This window comes from Pipistrellus hanaki (genome assembly GCF_964339955.1).
Source record: "Pipistrellus hanaki genome assembly, chromosome: 3".
Lineage (NCBI taxonomy): Eukaryota > Metazoa > Chordata > Mammalia > Chiroptera > Vespertilionidae > Pipistrellus > Pipistrellus hanaki.
The window spans coordinates 181,123,184-181,141,265 of record NC_140505.1 but is presented as its reverse complement, the minus strand read 5'-3'; the positions used below and the strand labels follow the sequence as shown (position 1 = coordinate 181,141,265).

General features: G+C 51.0%; 1 protein-coding gene across 5 annotated transcripts in view; it reads left to right on the top strand.

Annotated features, from left to right (window-relative positions):
* LARGE1 (LARGE xylosyl- and glucuronyltransferase 1) overlaps positions 1 to 18,082 on the top strand; it is a 384,477-nt gene that overhangs the window by 162,335 nt on the left and 204,060 nt on the right. For all 5 annotated transcript variants that reach the window (XM_084880160.1, XM_084880162.1, XM_084880159.1 and 2 more), the window contains one exon: positions 13,581 to 13,882. In XM_084880160.1, the coding sequence (XP_084736286.1) occupies positions 13,581 to 13,882 (302 nt within the window). The remainder of the gene's footprint in view (positions 1 to 13,580; positions 13,883 to 18,082) is intronic.

The window sequence follows — 18,082 nt, the reverse complement described above, 5'->3', positions numbered from 1 at the left end:
GCCCGGTGAGGGGTCGAGGCAGGACTCGAAGTCCCTGTAGGGGTGGACTACGTTTATTTAGAATAGGAGATGCATGTCTAAACGCCAGACAGGGATGACTTCTGATTGTAAAGCATTTCCCATTTTGCATCGAGCTTTCCCTTCGGTTCAGTGGGTGAGGGAAAACGGCAAGCCATTCTGCAGAGACCTCAGGAGGGCATTCATGGGGAATGACCCTCTCTGCTCAGTGTGGGCTCGGCGTTTGGCAGCCACACAAGGTTGTGCCATGCAGATGTCCTGAGAGTCCAGGGAAGCTCCTGGGGGGTGTATTTGGTGCATCAGGGACAGTGACAACTCTTGTGTGGCTGCCACTGGTCTCATACGAAGGCCAAGTTCTTCCATGTGCTTAGGAGACCCTCGGGGATCCGCCCACCTGTCTTCCCAGCAGCCTCTCTGCTTGGGCCTCCCCCTGCCCTCGGCGAAGTGACTTAGTCGTGTGAACGTACTTTATGACTGCTGTGAGCGCTAGGCCCTCTGGCCTCTCCACCTCACATGCCCCCCTTTTCTCGTTTCTTGGGGCCCTTGGTGTCTTAGAAATTTTTTTTCACCAAACCCGCAGGCCGAATGAAATACCTAATTATCCCATTGATTAATGTCCTGACACTGTTTATGTAATAACAATTTAGGAGCTGTTTGGAGAAAAGGAAAGGGATTTTCATTGCACTCTTTAATAACCACAGTGGTTTGTTTATGAGATGTGTTTACCTGTTGGGCACCGCACAACTTCTCAAACCTTGGAATCGGACTGGACACCGAGGCACATTGATTTCCATGTGATGATTGCTTTTTATCTTAGCAAGTCTGAAAATCCAGCTTTGCAAAAAAAAATAAAATAAAATAAGTAAATATATATATATATATATATATATATATATATATATATATATATATATATATGGCCTGTAGCACTGTCTGATGATGAAACTGTGGGCTGCCTTGAGCAGGCGGGTCAAGCAGGGTCTGGCAGATGCTGAGAATCACTGTACTTCTCTGAGAATTGGGAAATGTCTGGTGGTGCCCCGTGGGTTTACTGGGGTACCCAGGGGCACCTTGGCACACAGTTAGGGAACCGTGGTTCTAAGCTTTTGCCTATGCTTTTTCTTCTGCTTTTTCTTCTCCTCTCAATTCTGCTTCTAGCTGCTCATGCTCCGGCTCTTGGTGGGGATGTGATGACTCCTGGGAGTTTTCCCTGAACCTTCCAGGCTGGGCTTAGGAGGTGCTGTCCTAACTCTCCTACTTCAGCTCTTTGCACTGTAATTTTACCTTTCCTTACCTGTCTCCCGACGGGGCTTTAGGCTGCTCCATGGAAAGGGACTGTCGTGCGGCAGATGCTTTGTGAATGTGAGAGTGGAGGGGATGAGCGAGGAACTGACTCACTGGCGCTTGGCCAGCATGAGCTTGTAGACGGGAGGAAATCAAAATCCCACGTCCAAACAGGCAGGTTGACAGAGCAGGGCTCTTGTCATTTGTAGAAGGATGTCTTTTGTCAAAGCCTGACCTTGGGGACCTGCCTCGTCTCTTGTTCCCCGTGACCTCGTCTGCTCCCGGACGGCAGGCTGCCGACCTCCCGGGTCTGAGCACACGGCCTCGTGAATTATCATACAAATCACAGCGGAGGTCCTTTTGGTCCTTTTGCATTTATTCATGTTGTGAGACATTGACCCATATGCACGTTCCTTTGGTTCAGACGTTGTAGGTATTACTGGCTTCCGGTGTGCGTGTTCCTCCCTTCGGAGAGGGATAGATTACCCTGCCTGATGGCTCTGTCTCCAGGCGTGCGGAAAATACAGTTGTGCCGCAGTCATTCAATCTCGGGGTGATGGGGGCTTGGGGACCTGGCGGGCGTTTATCAGAGGGCGAGGACGTGGGTTTCATGCAAGAGCAGGCGGGGAGGGCTCTCCAGGCCTCGGCCAGCAGATGGTGGGTGTCCAGGTGCCTGCACGGGGGACCTGTCTGTTTGCAGCATCTGCTCCCAGAACTAAGGCCACGTCCACGAGCCTTCTAATGTGATGCTCTCCGGGAGGAAGGGTGAGACTTTCCTCCACCGGCTGAAATACCTCCGGTGGCTTCTCAGAGCTCTGTGGACGTTGCTTTTCTTCAGTGTTGCCCGAGGTGCATAATATTAAGATGATAAGGCTATACTCTGCCACAGGTGACTGTGATTTTAAAAAATATATGTTTTTATTGATTTGGGGAAGAGAGAGGGTGAGAGAGATAGAAACACCAGTGACGAGAAAGAATAATTGATCAGTTGCCTCCGGCACACTCCCTACTGGGGATCGAGCCCGCAACCCAGGCATGTGTCCTGACCGGGAATCGAACTATGACTTCCTGGCTCATAGATCGACGCTCGACCACTGAGCCACACCGGCCGGGCCAGATGTCAGTTTTTACTAAATTAAAGAGTGTGGCGCATGAACGTTTGCTAGTAACAGCAGTAATGCTCACCCCAAGGAAGCCCCGAGTGCCTTCCCTTACAAAGAACATCGTGTCCCACACCTAGAAGGTTCCCTGCCTTACCTCGGCCTTTCCCATAGACGTTGAAAGATCCTAATTTCACAGGAGTCCTGTGAGATATACGGAACTGAGGTCCCTGTTGACAGAGGCTTGGCCGTGTGAAATGACTTTCCCAATGTCAGCACAGCGGGTACCCTTCCCGCTGCCTCCTTTGTGATGGCTCAGTCGCTGCAACAGGAACCCTGGGCTTATGCCCGCCTCACGTCTGCAGCTGTGTGGGCCTAGGAGGCCTCAGAAGCCCGGCCTGAGGCTTCGGGACTGGAGGTCTGCCGCCGTGTTTCCTGTGGAAGGACAAGGTCAGCAGAGGGGTCTGTGTCCATCCATCAAGGCTCCTCTCTGGTGACCGTGCTTCACTTCAAGGGAAGATCTGTGTCCATGCACCCTCACACACCACTGAGTACTTACATGCTTCCAGTTATACACGTGAGGAGCAGCAATACGGGCCCTAGCACCATGTCAGGGACAGTGAACTTGTGAGAGGGAATTCTGTCCTCCTGGCCCTGCTCCCTCTGTTCCTGGAGACGGCAGGCAGGTGCCTGTGGGGCCGTAGATCTCACCTGCCTCATGTTGGGTGGGCACAGTGACAATCCCTTCTCTCTACTTTCCTCAACTCACAGGAAAGATTAATGGTAGCCCAGTCTGGGTGGTTGGGTGTCGACCTTTGAACTAAGAGGTCAAGGGTCAATTTCAGGTCAGGGCACATGCCAGGGTTTCCGGCATGATCCCCGGAAGGGGCCGTGCAGAAGGCAGCTGATCAAGATTCTCTCTCATCATTGATGTTTCTCTCTTCCTCCCCCTCCCACCCTGAACTCAATAAAAACTTAAAAAACATAGTGCCCTTGACTGGAATCGAACCTGGGACCCTTCAGTCCGCAGGCTAACGCTCTATCCACTGAGCCAAACCCGCTGGGGCGCGGGTATGATTTTAGACAGCCTATGCATGCAGACAGCCCTGGAGCTTCCTCATTACAGTCGGGTTGCAGAATCTACAGGCAACGCTGGTATTCTGAAGGCCCGGGTTTTCATGCTGAGCACCCTCACTGTACTCCTGGGAGGGGTGGCGTTCCTGGGTGCCATCCTTACCTGTGAACAGAGAGACACCTCAGTGGCTCCTTCCTTCCTCCCAAGTGGAGAGAAATGTTCAGACAGAGAAGTCCTCTAGCTTCTTCAGGGCCTGGAGCATCTTCAAGGACAGGGGCAAAGATCAAAATGTGTCCGGAATATGTGAGGAGCATAGAAGCCTTTTATTCGGAGACCCAATAGCAGTTCCATCACCCAACAAAACCACCCAGGTGTGTGCGCATGCCTGGGTGGGCCCCCCTGGGAATCACATTCCTTGGAGACAGGTAGCTTGGTGGAACATGCCCCTCTCAGATCTGGGGGAGCAGTCTCCTCTTTGAGCTCTGGATTCTGACCAAGGCCGTATTTTGGGATGTGGGTATATTTTAGGCTGAATGACTGGCTTGATTGGTGTGGGGATGGAAGGCCTAGCAGGCAGGAGCCCAGGCCTCCCAGAGTGGCTGCATCAGGAAGTGCCTCCTCCCTCCCATTGTGGCTGAAGTGGGAAGGGCGCTTTACATATGCAAATGCAGCCCGAGTTTCACTTAATAATTATCTGCTGGAGATTCTATTGATGAGCAGCTGAAGGGACTCATCCCTCATTCCTAGAGAAACCAAATTAACCGTGTCTACGCCCAGCCTAGATACTGCAGCTTCTGAACCACCTCTGAATGCATGGCAATTGCAGACAGAGGTCTCTGATTCCCCCACTTCTCAGGGGCCGCCCTCCAGGAGCTGAGTCCTCTGACCCCTGACAGTATCATGGGTGCTGCTTTCCCCTGCCCTCCCCTCCTTCCTGCAGGCTACAGAAGGCGGGACAGATCCGCCTGTATGCAATGGAGCCAGCAATACCAGCTTCAGGCAACAAACTGGGTGTCTAGAAGCGCATCTCAAGATCATACCATCAGCCCGGCCAGTGTGGCTCAGTGGTTGAGTGTCGCCCTATGAATCACTTTGATTAATGATTCTCTCTCATCATTGATGTTTCTATCTCTTCTTCTCCTTGCCTCTCTGAAATCAATAAAATAAAATGTAAAAGTACATTCAATAAAAAAAGAGTGAGCCCTATGTTTTTCTGCAATGGGAACAGTAGTGACCCATTTGCCCTCAGAGGGAGCAGGAGGTTTTGGAGGTAGGAGTCCAGGGCTCTCCTTCGGATGTGGGGACAGCAGGTAACCCCTGAGTCATCCTCTCTTTCCGCAGTGTGGCGGGCACCCAGGAGTGCCCCGTGTTCTTGACACTGTGAGACACTTGGGAAGCAAAGGGGATGCCCCACGGCCCCTGCCTTCACCTGTAGAGTGTCTGCCAGGAGCAGGTGTGGAGGGGATGGTAGGCACAGGGTGAAGCTGGGTGCACAGTCAGCTGCTGCTACCCCCAAATCCGTGTGGGAGGAGGTTGCAGGGGCCCCTGGGGCAGCCAGAGGAATGGAGGGGCACTCACCTTGAGCTGAATAGAGGAGACAGTCATGAGCCAATGGGAATCCAGCAGGTGACTAAGCCTGCCAAGGAAACAATACAGACACTTAATCCTTATCCCAACTGCCAGGCAGGCCACCCAGGAATTGAGTATAGGGCTTGCCCCCTGTAAGGAAATGCTGGTGGGTGAGGCACATTGGTTCTGTGGGGTACTCTCCAGGGCCAGAAGGGGGATTTGGGAAGGCCTGGGAGATTTCCACAGCAATTCCATGAAGTCCAGCAAGGCTGGAACTGGCGTTCCTCAGGACAGAGCCCCCTCCCGACCCAGCCTCTGAGGCCAGTCCCACCAGTAAAGTCTCAGATGGGGTCTTGTCCTGCAAGGAGCTCTTCTCTTCAGGGCCAGGAATTGGGATCTAGTCCTCCTCCTTCCCCACCCCCCCACCTGCTATCAAGGCATCTCTCGCATCCTCTGTGTGGGTCTGTGCTCCCTACACCTTCTTGTGTCACCCCGAAAAACCCTGGCTTTGCCTCCATGTATTCCAACCGTTAAAGGTCCTTCGCTTTATTCTTCTTGCTTTCCTGATACTGTTGGAAGCACCTTATAAAAAATTGCCATCCTCCCACGAGTAGGGTTTGGGAGAAAATAACCATCTGTCAAAAGTACAGACCGTAGGTTTTGCGTAATAGGTATCAGCACAATATTTTACCCAAACATCTATCTTGCTCGTGGTAAGGTCTTATCTTTGCCAAGTGCCCATCCTGATAAAGCGTGATTGCTGTCAAGAGGTGCTCCTGATAAAATCTCTCCCCTCCCCTCTCTCTCCCAAATCGCTTCCACTAAAACTTCATTCTTCCTTTCTGATTTTCCCCTGAGGAATAGTTTGGATTTGTCAGCAGAGGATGAAAAGAGGATTGATAAGGGTTTTTATTTTCTGAGAGTGTGTGTGTGTGTGTGAGTGTGTGTGTGTGTGTGTGTTTTCTTCATTTCAATATAGATAGTGATGGGACTTGGAATGTATTTTAAGTCAGTCACACTGACAAAGGGGGTTGGAGGCTGTGAAGGAGGGACAAGAAGAGAGAGAAAAGGAGGGCAGCTGTTTCTAGGCAGGGGGGATGCTCGGGCAAGCTTCTGCCCGTTCCCTCTTGTTTTTAATTTACAGTTGAGCTGAGGGTGATAACGCTGATGTAGGTGACGTGGCAGTTTGCAGGAAAGGGACGCAACTAGAGGCATCACCCACATTGACAAAAATACTCAATTCCTCGTCTTTGTGAAGTGTGCTAGAATATTGTTTCTCGCAGCAGCTCATGCTTCTGGTTGGCTCCTTAGCCGTTGCTAACTTTAACCGATGCAAATAAACAGCTCTTCTTGCCTGGGATAACTGTGTCTTTCTACTGATCGCTCGTCCAGCTCCTTCCTTTCAGCAGCTCATCGGGTTGCCCCTGCAGGCCAGAGTCGGGTGCTCCTGCTGATATGATATCCCTGAGCATCAGCTAGCAGCGGGAGGTTGGGAGAAGGTCCATGGCCGGTCTCAAAGCCTGGACGGTAGTGGATAAAGGGGTGTCAGTGGGTCCAGGAAATGCCATGCGCATGGAGTCAGTTCTCCTTGGCACCAGCCCCCCAGAAACAGCAGAGGTGGGAGGAAGGGATTTCCTCTGTGTTGATCCTCACTCCCAGGCAGCCTGAGGCCTTTGCTCAGGTTTGGCATGTGCGGAGTTTCAGGTGCAGGGGCGGATAAGCAGAGTGACAGCTGTCACAGGCGGACATGCCTTGTGAAGACCACTCTCCAGGTTTCTAGTCATGTTTTGCATTCAGCGTTGCTCTATGGCCCCAGGGTGTCCTCAACAAGAGAAGGGCATGCTCGTCAGAGTGCTATATGGTAGCCCCCGCTCTTGGGAGAGCAAAGCACCATTGGTCATGTCCTTTGAGTCCAGGGAAAGGCCCATGTTTGGTGTGAGGCATTCATTGTTTTGGGTCCTTTAAAAAATACACACACACACACACACACACACACACACACACTAGAGGCCCGTGCAAGAATGGGCCTTCCTTACCCTGGCTGCCGGCACCACCTTCTCTCTGGCCAGAACCGCCTTTCTGCCTTCCCACACTGCCCAGAGGCCCAGAACGGCTGGGGTAGTACAGAACGCCTGCATTGTCCGCATGTCATGTGCCTTTGACCGGAATCGAACCTGGGACCCTTCAGTTTGTGGACTGATGATGCTCTATCCACTGAGTAAAACTAGCCAGAACTTGGGTCCTTTTTATGAGTCCCTTCCTCTCTCCCATGGGCCAGCATTTCATTCTGATATTCCACCCCTGAAATAAGACGATGTAGACACGAGTTTGACATGCTTGGTCTAAAAGCACTTGGAGAGGGTAAAGGAGTGGAATGGATAATATTCTCCATTAGAAAACAGTCACCAGAATCCCTTTTGGTCAGTGAATATGGTTATCAAAATGACAATTTGTGGTTTATTGATTCACATATTTAGAATAGGGTAGTTTTCAATAACTTCTGTGTGACAAATATAAAATAAAACCTTACAACCTTGCTAAAGAATCATCTCCTGTGGCTCTCTTGATTTGAATAAGATTTTTAGTTTAAAATAAATTAGACCTTATTAAAATTTTTCACTGAAAAACATGATTCTCCCTAGCACATATGATTTGCTACTTTGGGCCATATTAGTAGGATTTTATAAGGGCTATGAATATTTTATACAAAATAACACAGTTATTGCTAACATTAAAAAAAAACTGATCAGTGGGACATACTTACAAAATCTTTCATCTTGAGGGCTGCCAGAGAGACAATTAAGGAGAAATTCTGGAATATTTATGTGTCTGATTCTACTGCCATGTTGAGGGCCCAGGTGAGTGTGCCCAGTTCATGCTTTGCAAAGGATAAAAATCATCATTCTTGTTTCACTTTTCGTTTTGATGACTCTTATCAATGAAGGCTATTGGGTACAACTATTGCATCTACACTAATAAAAGAGAAAGATGCAAATTGACCATACCTTCACAACTCCCACAAGCCAATCAGGAGTGAATGTGCAAATTAACCCAACAAAGATGGCGGGTTAATTTGCATACACAGGCACTGAGTGGCCAGGGGCAGGGCAGTATGCGCCAGTCGCTCCAGGCCTCTGGGCAGTGTGGGAAGACAGAAAGTTGGCTCTGGGGAAGGAAGGCCCATTCTTGCACAAATCTTCATGCATTGGGCCTCTAGTGTGTATAGAATATGGTGCAAGATGCTATGCCGGGGAAATGTTGCCTTCTCAAGCTCAGTCAGAGCTGGTGGCCATGCAAAAAGTGATGGGAGTTAAGGATCTTAAGGGGCAGAAGGTGGTCTAACATGATTGGGATGTGAATGTATTGTGCTCTCACACACTGGTTGATTTTCCAGATTTGGAGAGAATAGCTACTCATATTTTCTAGGATGCATTGTGTTGTCATACACCCATAATTTACTAAACAGACTAGTAATCTAAAAGAAGAATTCGGCTCCGCTGTCCAGTTGTTCAATTATATAAAAATAATAGAGCACTGCATGGCGGTTGGCTCAGTGGTTGAGCATTGACCCATTAACCAGGAGGTTGTGGTTCATTTCCTGGTCAGGGCACATGCCTAGGTTGTGTGCTTGATCCCCCATGTGGGTCGAGCTGGAGGCAGCCGATCAGGGATTCTCTCTCATCATTGATGTTTCTATCTCTCTCTCTCTCTCTTCTTTTCTCTCTCTGAAATCAATAAAAGCATCTTTTAAAAATAAAGCACTATATACATTATCTTCTGCTGAGTTTGGTGATGATGTGTATGCTACTAACTGAAGTCCTTCTGCTCATGCTTAGACTTCTTGAATATCCAACAGAAATAGGAAAGATTCAGTTACTGTATTGTGAGAACAGTAGTTCAAAGACCAACTGTTTCCAACTTTCAGAACTTAGGATATTTGGCAGAAATAATAATAATAACTTGAAGCTTTGAAATCATTGAATCTCGCGTTTCAAGGAGCAAAACACTGACATCATTGCTCATCAGGGTACATTTCAGCACTAACAGCCAAAACCCAGCTAGAGACACGGCACACTGACACTAAGAATGTCTTCTCCTGCTTGGCTTAATGAAGCTCTGTATGACAAGGCTCTGGAAAACAATTTCGTGGAGGAAAACGTCAAATTCCATTTCGCCTGTTAGGAGGAAGCAAACCTCCTGGCCTTATGGTTGCAGATTCTCTCTCGGAGCTTGTGAGGAACCAACCTTCTTCTTACTGTTGTTCCATCTTCCCCAGGAGATCTCCGAGGCCTTTGCTGGAACACGGGGTTGGTTGCTTCGGGTGCCAAAGTCAGTTCCAGAAAACCCCGTTGGAGGATTTTGGGAGGAAGCAGGCCCTGGTTTCCCCCACAGTGAACAGCCCTTGTGTGGCATCCCTGTCGCTTCCTCCCAGCAAAGCTGGCTCCAGCTTCTGCAACATAGGACAGTGGCTTCCCCTGGACCCTGGGCACAGCACGACTTCCCCTCTGTGAGGCCTGACGTTTATTATTCCGTGTTCTTCATGGGTGATGAATGTATAGAGTTTGAGAGCAAAGTTTGGTTCAAGCCATTTGGGGTTGAAGGAGGGTCCATAGAAATGGACCCAGGATGTTGAGAGCATTTCTCCTCCAGTATCCCTGGAATTGTAGCTTCCTGGGGACTTGCATAATTATCCTTTGTTTGTGGCTAATTATCAAAGAACTATAGGACCAGTGCACGGTGGGGTCCCTCAGCCTGGCCTGTGCGGATCCAGCTGAAACCTGTTTTCCATCATCCCCCCAAAGGGTCTGGATTCAGAGAGGTCAGTTCTTGGGTGATGCACCCTGAAATCGGGTTCCCTCCTCTCTGGTTCCAGGTGCATCACTTGAGAGCTGCAGCTGCCAATTCACCCCAGCTGGACAGCTTCTGCATTTAGCGTCTGCCCCCTGGTGGTCAGTGTGCGTTATAGCTATCGGTCGGAGCTTCTGCCCTCTGATGGTGATTGTGTGTCAGAGCTACCAGCCAGTTAGTCGCTTAGGCTTTTATATATATATACTAGGGGCCCAGTGCACAAATTCGTGCACCTTGAAAGGAATTGTGGACTGTGAGGCTGTGGTAGGCACAAGGGCAGGTCTTGGCTCATCCTTTGCGTCCCTGCCTTGCCCCTCCTGCCACAGCTCCTGATCCCCTGTCTGCCAGCAGCCCGGCTCCCACAAGCTGACAGCACCAGCCCCACTAGCACCCACTAACAGCACAGAGTGATTGGGGCCAGCTCCAGCCGTGTGTGCAAGCGGCGGCTGCTTCTCCGATCACCCCTTAGGAGCAGGGGGTGGTGGAGAAGTCTTCAGTGGCGATCGGGGCCTGCAGCCGCCGCTCACACCACTGATGGCGCTAAGTGATCAGGCACCAGCAGCAGGTGCAAGTTGTGGCTCTGGCCCTGATTGCAGATGTGAGCGGGGCCAGCGCTGGCAGTGGGAGTGAGCAGGTCTGGCACCAGCAGCAGGTGCGAGCGCCAGGCGGGACCATGGTGCATGGGAGCAAAGAATTTTCAGTAACCACCTGAGGCTTGCCCCGATGACAGCGACCTGCACCCTGCCTTGGTCTGGCGCCCCCACTCACCTGTTCCACTATCCCATTACAGCCAATGCCCACCATGTTCCACATACACCCTCTGGTGGTCAGTGCACATCATAGTGACCGGTTGTTCGGTTGTTCCGCCATTTGAGCTATTTGTGTATTAGCCTTTTATTATATAGGATTGATAATCAGAGAATCGAAATGTGCTTCCCATAAATATGTCAAATGTGGGGATTTCTGGAGAGGAACAGGGGAGGCGATAAGGCCCCCATGAGAAACCTGCCTGACTTCCTTGTCTCTCTGGGTGAACTCTGATCCACCTACGGCTGAAGGCAGGATGGTGTCAGAGAAAGGCTTGGTTCGCTGGCTACTCCTCCCATAGACCACTCAGAGCAGCGCGGTGTTGAGAAAATTTACCACCTTATCATGATCAGCTCATCTTACCTGTGATACCATGACCCGCACTGGGAAGGAGTTGGAGGCATTGCTTTATACCAAGTGACTCCCAGGGACAGGGCTTGGTGCTTGCATTTTGGGATCTTACTTAAGCCTTCCGTCCTCCTTGTAAGGTTAACATTTCTGCCCCCATTACACAGAAGGGAACACTGATTCTGGGAGCATTTAAGTAACCCTCCAAAGCACCCACTCAGTTCCCGTTTGTCATTCATTTTGTGGGCTCCCCGAGATTCTTGGGTTCCTGCCCACAATGTTCCCCAAGACCCTGTGCCCCAGAGCCTGGACCTCTCACTCACCTCGGATCTAATCACTGTGGGAACACGGCTTACACTTTTAGGGTCTCAGTATCCTCATCCGTAATGGGGTCACCAATTGCCACCTGCCTGGGCCGTGATGACCTAAGACATCCTCAGCGTGAACTGCCAGGCTGGGTGCAGACACACAGCCGACGCTGTCCACTGCCAGGCTCGATGCCCCCTTACCGCCCCCCCCCCACCCGCCCCAAGGGTGGATGTCGGCTGCAGAAACACAATTGCTGTGGGCGGCTTATACTTTTTCATTCTCTCGGTGGAAATGATTTGATTTGACCAAACAGGGAGACCAGTTTCAAAAGCCTGGGTCACCGCTCGTAATTGGCCAGCTCAGCGACGGTGCCACCCTCATTGACCCTTGGCTTCAGTCCCAACTCACGCGCCCTGGCCTTTGATTTGTAGTCCCAGGCAGTGTCATTCGGAGCATCCTATTTGCCGCCTAGATGGAGAGGAGCGGGCGCTCAGGAGTTTAACCCCGAGTTGATGAAGAGGGGAAAAGGGAGCCATGTCTGTGAAGGCCCAGAGGAACATCAAAGGCGCTGGCACAGGCAGTGCAGAAGGTAGCACCAGGAACCGCAGGGTGTGCTTGCCTCTTCCTTTGATCCTCAAGTTTTCTGAGTCTAGTGGACTTCCTGGGACAGTTGGGAAGCTCAGAGGGGCCTGGAGAGGAAGAAGAAACACTGGAATGATGAAAAAAGAGGAGTATTTTTCTGGCAGGCTGCTGAGGGAGGGTAATTGCTGGGGGCGCCATGGTTGCTGGGGAGACTCCAAGGCAGCGTTGGTGGAGCTGCGACCAGGATTTTGGGGGCGTGGGCACAGGATCCACCACCTTTCCCTGTGTCTTGTGTTGCTACATCAGGGGTAGGCATGCGTTGAGCCTACTGTGCACAGAGTGATTTGCTAAGTATCCTTAGGAGATGGGGTTTTACATTACTAATGTGTGTGTTTTTAATTTACTTTTTAAAGAGATAGAGGTAGGGAAAGGGAGATAGAAACATCAACATCCATGAGAGAGAAACTGATCGGCTGCCTCTGCAAGCCCCTAATTGGGGATCAAGCCCACAACCTGAGCATGGGCCCTGATTGGGAATCGAGCTGGTGACCTCTTGGTTCATGTGTCAGTGCTCAACCACACAGCCACACCGGCCGGGCATAATGTTACTTTTCACGCGTGGCTCTTGATCGAGCCTGTTATGAAACTGCGCTTAAGTGGGAAGTGCACAGAATCAGGCATCAGGAAGACCGGTTATGCATTCTGACCTCGCTGGGCCCGGTTGTGTGGCTTTGAAAGCCCTGCTTACCTTCTCCGTGGAAGATTGTTAAATGGAGTGTTGCCGGCACTCCGTGGAATGGTGACTGCTCTTCTGGGAAAACTTGGAGATCGATTACAGTCCTCCTTTCTTCTTCCTTGTAGACCTTAATTATTTTCCTCTTGGCACGGACACATGCCTCCACCCTTCCAGCATTTATTGGATATTATGATAATGTTACCACAAAGATAAGTAATATAGTAAGGCTGGTCTTTGTCCTTAATGATTTCCTAATCTTGACAGACGATATTTGATAGAATAATTTACCAAATACAATATGACAGGCACATTTTTATAGTGCTTATGTACAAAACACATTTGGGACATGTTGAAGGATATTTTGCCTGCAATTTGAAAGTTTCCCCTGGGAAGTGATGCTTCTGAAATTGGGTTTTGAAGGATGCATAGGAGTTCACCCAGGAAGAACTTTAATCCTTATTAATATTTCTTCTCTCCTCCCTTTTTTGCCTACTTCCACGCCTTCCTCCTCTTCACCTCCCTTTTCCTTCCCATTCTCTTCCGTCTCCGTTCTTCCTCCTCCTTCATATTCATAAGGCTTTATTGATAACAAGAGTGTCTCGCTAGTAACGTGTCAAGCAGGGAAAAGAAGACAGTGCATTTAATTAGGAAAAATTATATTATGATTGTCTTCTCTAAACAGCATGTTAGTTTTTATCACCGTAATAAGTCATTCCGTTCTCAACTTTGTTCCCAGCTCCGTCTGGATGCATTTATTTGTAACCCACTTTCCATCTGTTTTCTCTTGTAAATGGGATTGTGAGAAGAACTTGGCAACGTAGTAATGCATGTCTGGGGTATGTGGGGGGCAGAGGTGTATGTTTCACTCCGGGTTAACTCTTCCCTGGTTTTTCCGCACCCACAGATGGGAAGCCCGTGTCGCTGTCTCCGCTGGAGTCCCAGCCGCACAGTCCCCGGTACTCGGCCCCTGGCCAGCGGGAGCGCGAGAGCCTGGAGGTGCGGGTGCGTGAGGTGGAGGAGGAGAACCGAGCTCTCCGCAGGCAGCTCAGCCTGGCCCAGGGCAGGGCCCCAGCCCATCGCCGTGGCAACCACTCCAAGACCTACTCCATGGAAGAGGGCACTGGGGACAGCGAGAACCTTCGAGCCGGCATCGTGGCAGGCAACAGCTCCGAGTGTGGGCAGCAGCCAGTCGTGGAGAAGTGTGAGGTAAAGAGCACCTAGAACCTTCCAAGGCCCAACTGTCCCCCCCCCCTTCTACCCCCCTTGCAAATGCTGGCCTAGAAGCACTGCCAGATGCCTGGACATCTGACTGGCCACTAACTCTGTTGTTGGTCTGACAAACCATTAGCCTCTGAGCCTAAGTTTTGACATCTGAAAAATGGGGATAAGAAAGCCAACAGCCCTAGCTGGTTTGGCTCAGTGGATAGAACATTGGCCTGCAGACTGAAGGGGCCTGGATTCGATTCCAGTGAAGAGCACATGCCCAGGTTGCTGGCTCCATCCCCAGAAGGGGACATGCAATTTCCTAGCAAATCCCCTAAAATGTAGTGGCTTCAAATACCTGTGGTTTTATTACCTCTTGTAGTTTGTGTGGGTCCAGGGCTTGGGAATTGCTTAGCTGAGCGGTTCTGGTTGGGGGCCCTTATATCCATGTCCTTATTTTGTGGCTGGAGCTGGAGTAGTGCAGGCCTGGAGCAGTGGGTGCTGGCTGGGCTGGCTGGCCTGGCATTGCTGCTTTTCCCTGTTGGAGATTCCGGGTTCTCTTTGTGGTGTTTTTGCAGGGGCTAGTTGGGCTTCCTCACAATATGGCAGCTACAGGGCAGTCGGCTGCTTTCCTAGCAGCTAAAGTTCAAGCACTCAAGAGAGCAAGCCAGAGCAAAGCACATTATTACTGGCTCTGGGGTCACCTGGTGTCCGCTCTGCTGATAGTGTTGAAACATGCACAGAAGCCCACCCAGTTTTAAGGAGTGGAAACATACCCCCATCTCTCAATGGGAGGGCTGTCTACACTTATATGGATATACTTTCAACAGCAACCATTGGCATTGTCGTTATGGAAAGTCAGGCGAATGGTACTACCGATGTCACACCACCTTTAAGGAAGGATCTCTCTTTCCTGTTCTCTATGCTTTGAACTTGACTTCTTGGCAGTGGTGTACTAGTGACACAAGCGAACGTTTACAGGCACTGCTAAATGTTACCAGACACTACACTTGCGTAACATATCTCAGGTCGTCCCCACAACATACTCTCTAACTTTTAAAGATTAGAAAGCGAAAGGTGAACTAATTATTTCAAAGTCACACTGCCAGGAGGAGGTGGATCTGGCATTAAAGCTAAGCTGTTTGCTTCCAGAATCTGTGCTTTGACCCACAGCCTTAAATGCTCTGTGCCTGGCTGCTCCTGGGACCCACCTGGTCCTCAGCCTCAGAGCCCCAGTCTGTGCTCTGTGCCTGGCAGGTGCCTCGCCTCAGAAGGCTTCAGAAGACCAGCTGACCATGTGGGGGTCCGCTTTCACAGTGGGGGCTGTAGCAGCCTCACGGGGGCTCTCCCTTCTCAATGGGTCTAAGCAAGGCTTTGTCTGTTCTTTGAAATAAGTTGGGTTGTTTTAAGCTGCCTTCCAGATTGCGGCTGCATTTGTTAGCTGCCATTTTGCCATAGGCATTGCATTTATAACACTTGTCAACTCTCACCTGCATTTACTGGGCCCCTGACCAACCCATAGTATTTTGAGATGTTTGATCTAGTTCCATGTTTTTAGTCCATCTTCCAGGGTTTTTATATAATACTAAAAGCCTGTTGCACGAAGATTCATGCAAGAATGGGCCTTCCTTTCCCTGGCTGCCAGCACTGTCTTTCCGCTCCGGCCTCAGAGCCACCTCTTCCCACTCTGGCCCTGGAGCCACCTCTTTCCTTCTGACTCCAGAGCCTCTTCTTTCTGCTCTGGCCCTGCCTTCCCATGTGGCCAGAGGCCCTGAGCGTCTGGGGCAGTGTGGGATGCTTGTGTCCTATATATATATGACACTCATACAGCCCTGCCCTGCCCCTGGCCACTCAGTGCTTATGTATGCAAATTCACCCATCATCTTTCTTGGGTGAATTTGCATACTCACTCCTGATTGGATGGTGGGTGTCATGAAGGCATGGTCAATTTGCATATTTCTCTTTTATTAGTGTAGATCCCAGCAATGGAGAGGGGTGTGCCTGCAATCTTCCCGCGTACCACGTGACTATGGGAAGACACTGGCACAGCCCGTGAACTCGCATTTTATTAGCTTCATGTGTCGCCTTTGGGGCTCCTTCGAGGATGTAGATCCACTAAAATATCTTCCCTAAATGTCAGGCCCTGACATGAGGTAATGTTGCACATGGAGGGGCCCCATCAGATTTCTTAGGCGGCGATTCTCAGGGAGTCCTGGCTCCCGTCACATCTGAGGTGCCTTCCCTGAGTCTAACAGGTATGTATTGCTTCATAGCACTTTATCCCCAACACGTGAAGGCATAAACAGTAAGCATTTACCTCTTGCAGCTTCTGAAAATGAGCAATCTGGGAGCAGTGTACAGGGTTGGGACTCCAGCTCTCACAAGAGGAGGCAGTGAGATGACCAGCTGTGGTTGTGGCTATCTGTGGGCGCTAGGGGCTGGAGGCCCAGGATGGCACACCGGCCTGGCTGGGGCCGCAGTTCCGTGGGACTCTTCCACTGCACTGCATGAATGTTCTCTCCACATGGCAGCTAGCTTTCCTGGTAAGTGATTCCGCGGAGCAAGGCAGGAACCACAGTGTCTTGGAGGCTCTAGCCTGGGACCTTATGTACCACGGCTCTTGCCAAGTTCTGCTGGCCCCGCATCAGCTCGAGAGTGCAGGAAAGTTCCCACCGGCCGTGACTACCAGCTGGCCAGGAGCTGTGAGGACACCCTGGGAAGCTGCCTAGCGCACGATGGCAAGGGGCCCATCTCCAGCAGCCTCCTGTCTGAGCCTCCTGAACAGGCCTGCCTCGATCTGCTCCACATAGTGTGTTCGTCCTCTTACAAAATTAATTTTTGAGGATGTACCGACCACAAAAACAGAGAAGCCGAAACTGAAGTGGAGAACAAGAAGAGTGCTGCCCTCCTTTTCCAGTTGTCATCGTGGCCCCGATGATGAGTGATTCGGTGGCTCATCTCCTCATTCCGCGTCTCCTGCCCCCTTGCAAGTGAAGGGGGTAAAGGCAGCACTGGCATGGGACAGAGCAGAGGCAACTGGGCACATCTGAACGCCCTCCTTTCAACAGCGGGGGAGAGACTGTCCCGGGTCTTCCTTGAAGGAAGTGGAAGTGAGGGCGGAAGGGAGAAACTGAGGCCTGACTTTTGAGAACATTTAAGGCTCCAGGCCTTGAAGCTAGAGCCTTCTCATACTATAACCACTGAGCCACACTGGCTGGGCTACTTTTCAGTTATTTTGGAGACACCTCTCTCTCTCTCTCTCTCCCTCTCTCTCTCTCTCTCTCTCTCTCTCTCTCTCTCTCTTTCCAGATGGAGGATTATTTCTGGATTATATGGTGATTCTATTTTTTGTTTTTTCTGGGAACCACCATACCCTTTTTCATAGTGGCTACACCCTTTTATACTCTCTGCTGTAGTGCAAGGGGGTCCAATTTCTCCATATCCTTGCCACAGGCTGAAAATCTTAATCTGTGACAGCTCCCTCCACTGCAGAAGCGGACTACATGCTGACCACAGAGGATTCTGAAAGAATGTGTTACCCAGCCCCATCTCCCCTCTCCCCGCCTCTCTGACCCACGCACCTCCTGTCCTCTGTGCTGTGAGACACCCGAGATGCACGTTCCCGCATGGACTGTCCATGGAGGCGGGTCCGTGGGGCCGGCCCCGAGGATGCTGTGGGATTGACAGGATGTGGTCACCCCAGGAAGGGGCTGACCCCCAGGCAATGCCTACAGGTGTGACAGCTCGGGGCTGCCTGGGGGCAGTACCTCCCTCATCGAAGGGGCATTTGGGCAGCACCCACCACACCTGGCTTATGCATTCTGGACTGTTCTCTGTTTCCTCACTTCCTCACTTGCCCCTCTGCCCCCACCCACGCACACACCCAGAAAATCTGCTCTCCACTGGCATGGTGAGGGAGCCTTTGAAAAGAAAAGCCAGATCAGGCCATGTCTCAGCTCTGAGCCCTCCAGTGGCTCCTCCCCTCGTCCCCTGGGAAATCAAGTCCTTACACAAGGCGGTGAGCGTGAAGGGTCAGCCCATGTGCCCCCTCTGGTCTCACTTCACCATCCTCCTTGCTGCCTCTCTCCCCGGGAGCCCGGCTCCCCGTAGTCCTGATGCACGCCAGCTCCCTCGCTCAGTCCGCTGCCTGGCGCATGCGTACTTCACATTCGTGTCCCAGGGTCGCCCCAAAGGGATCGCTCC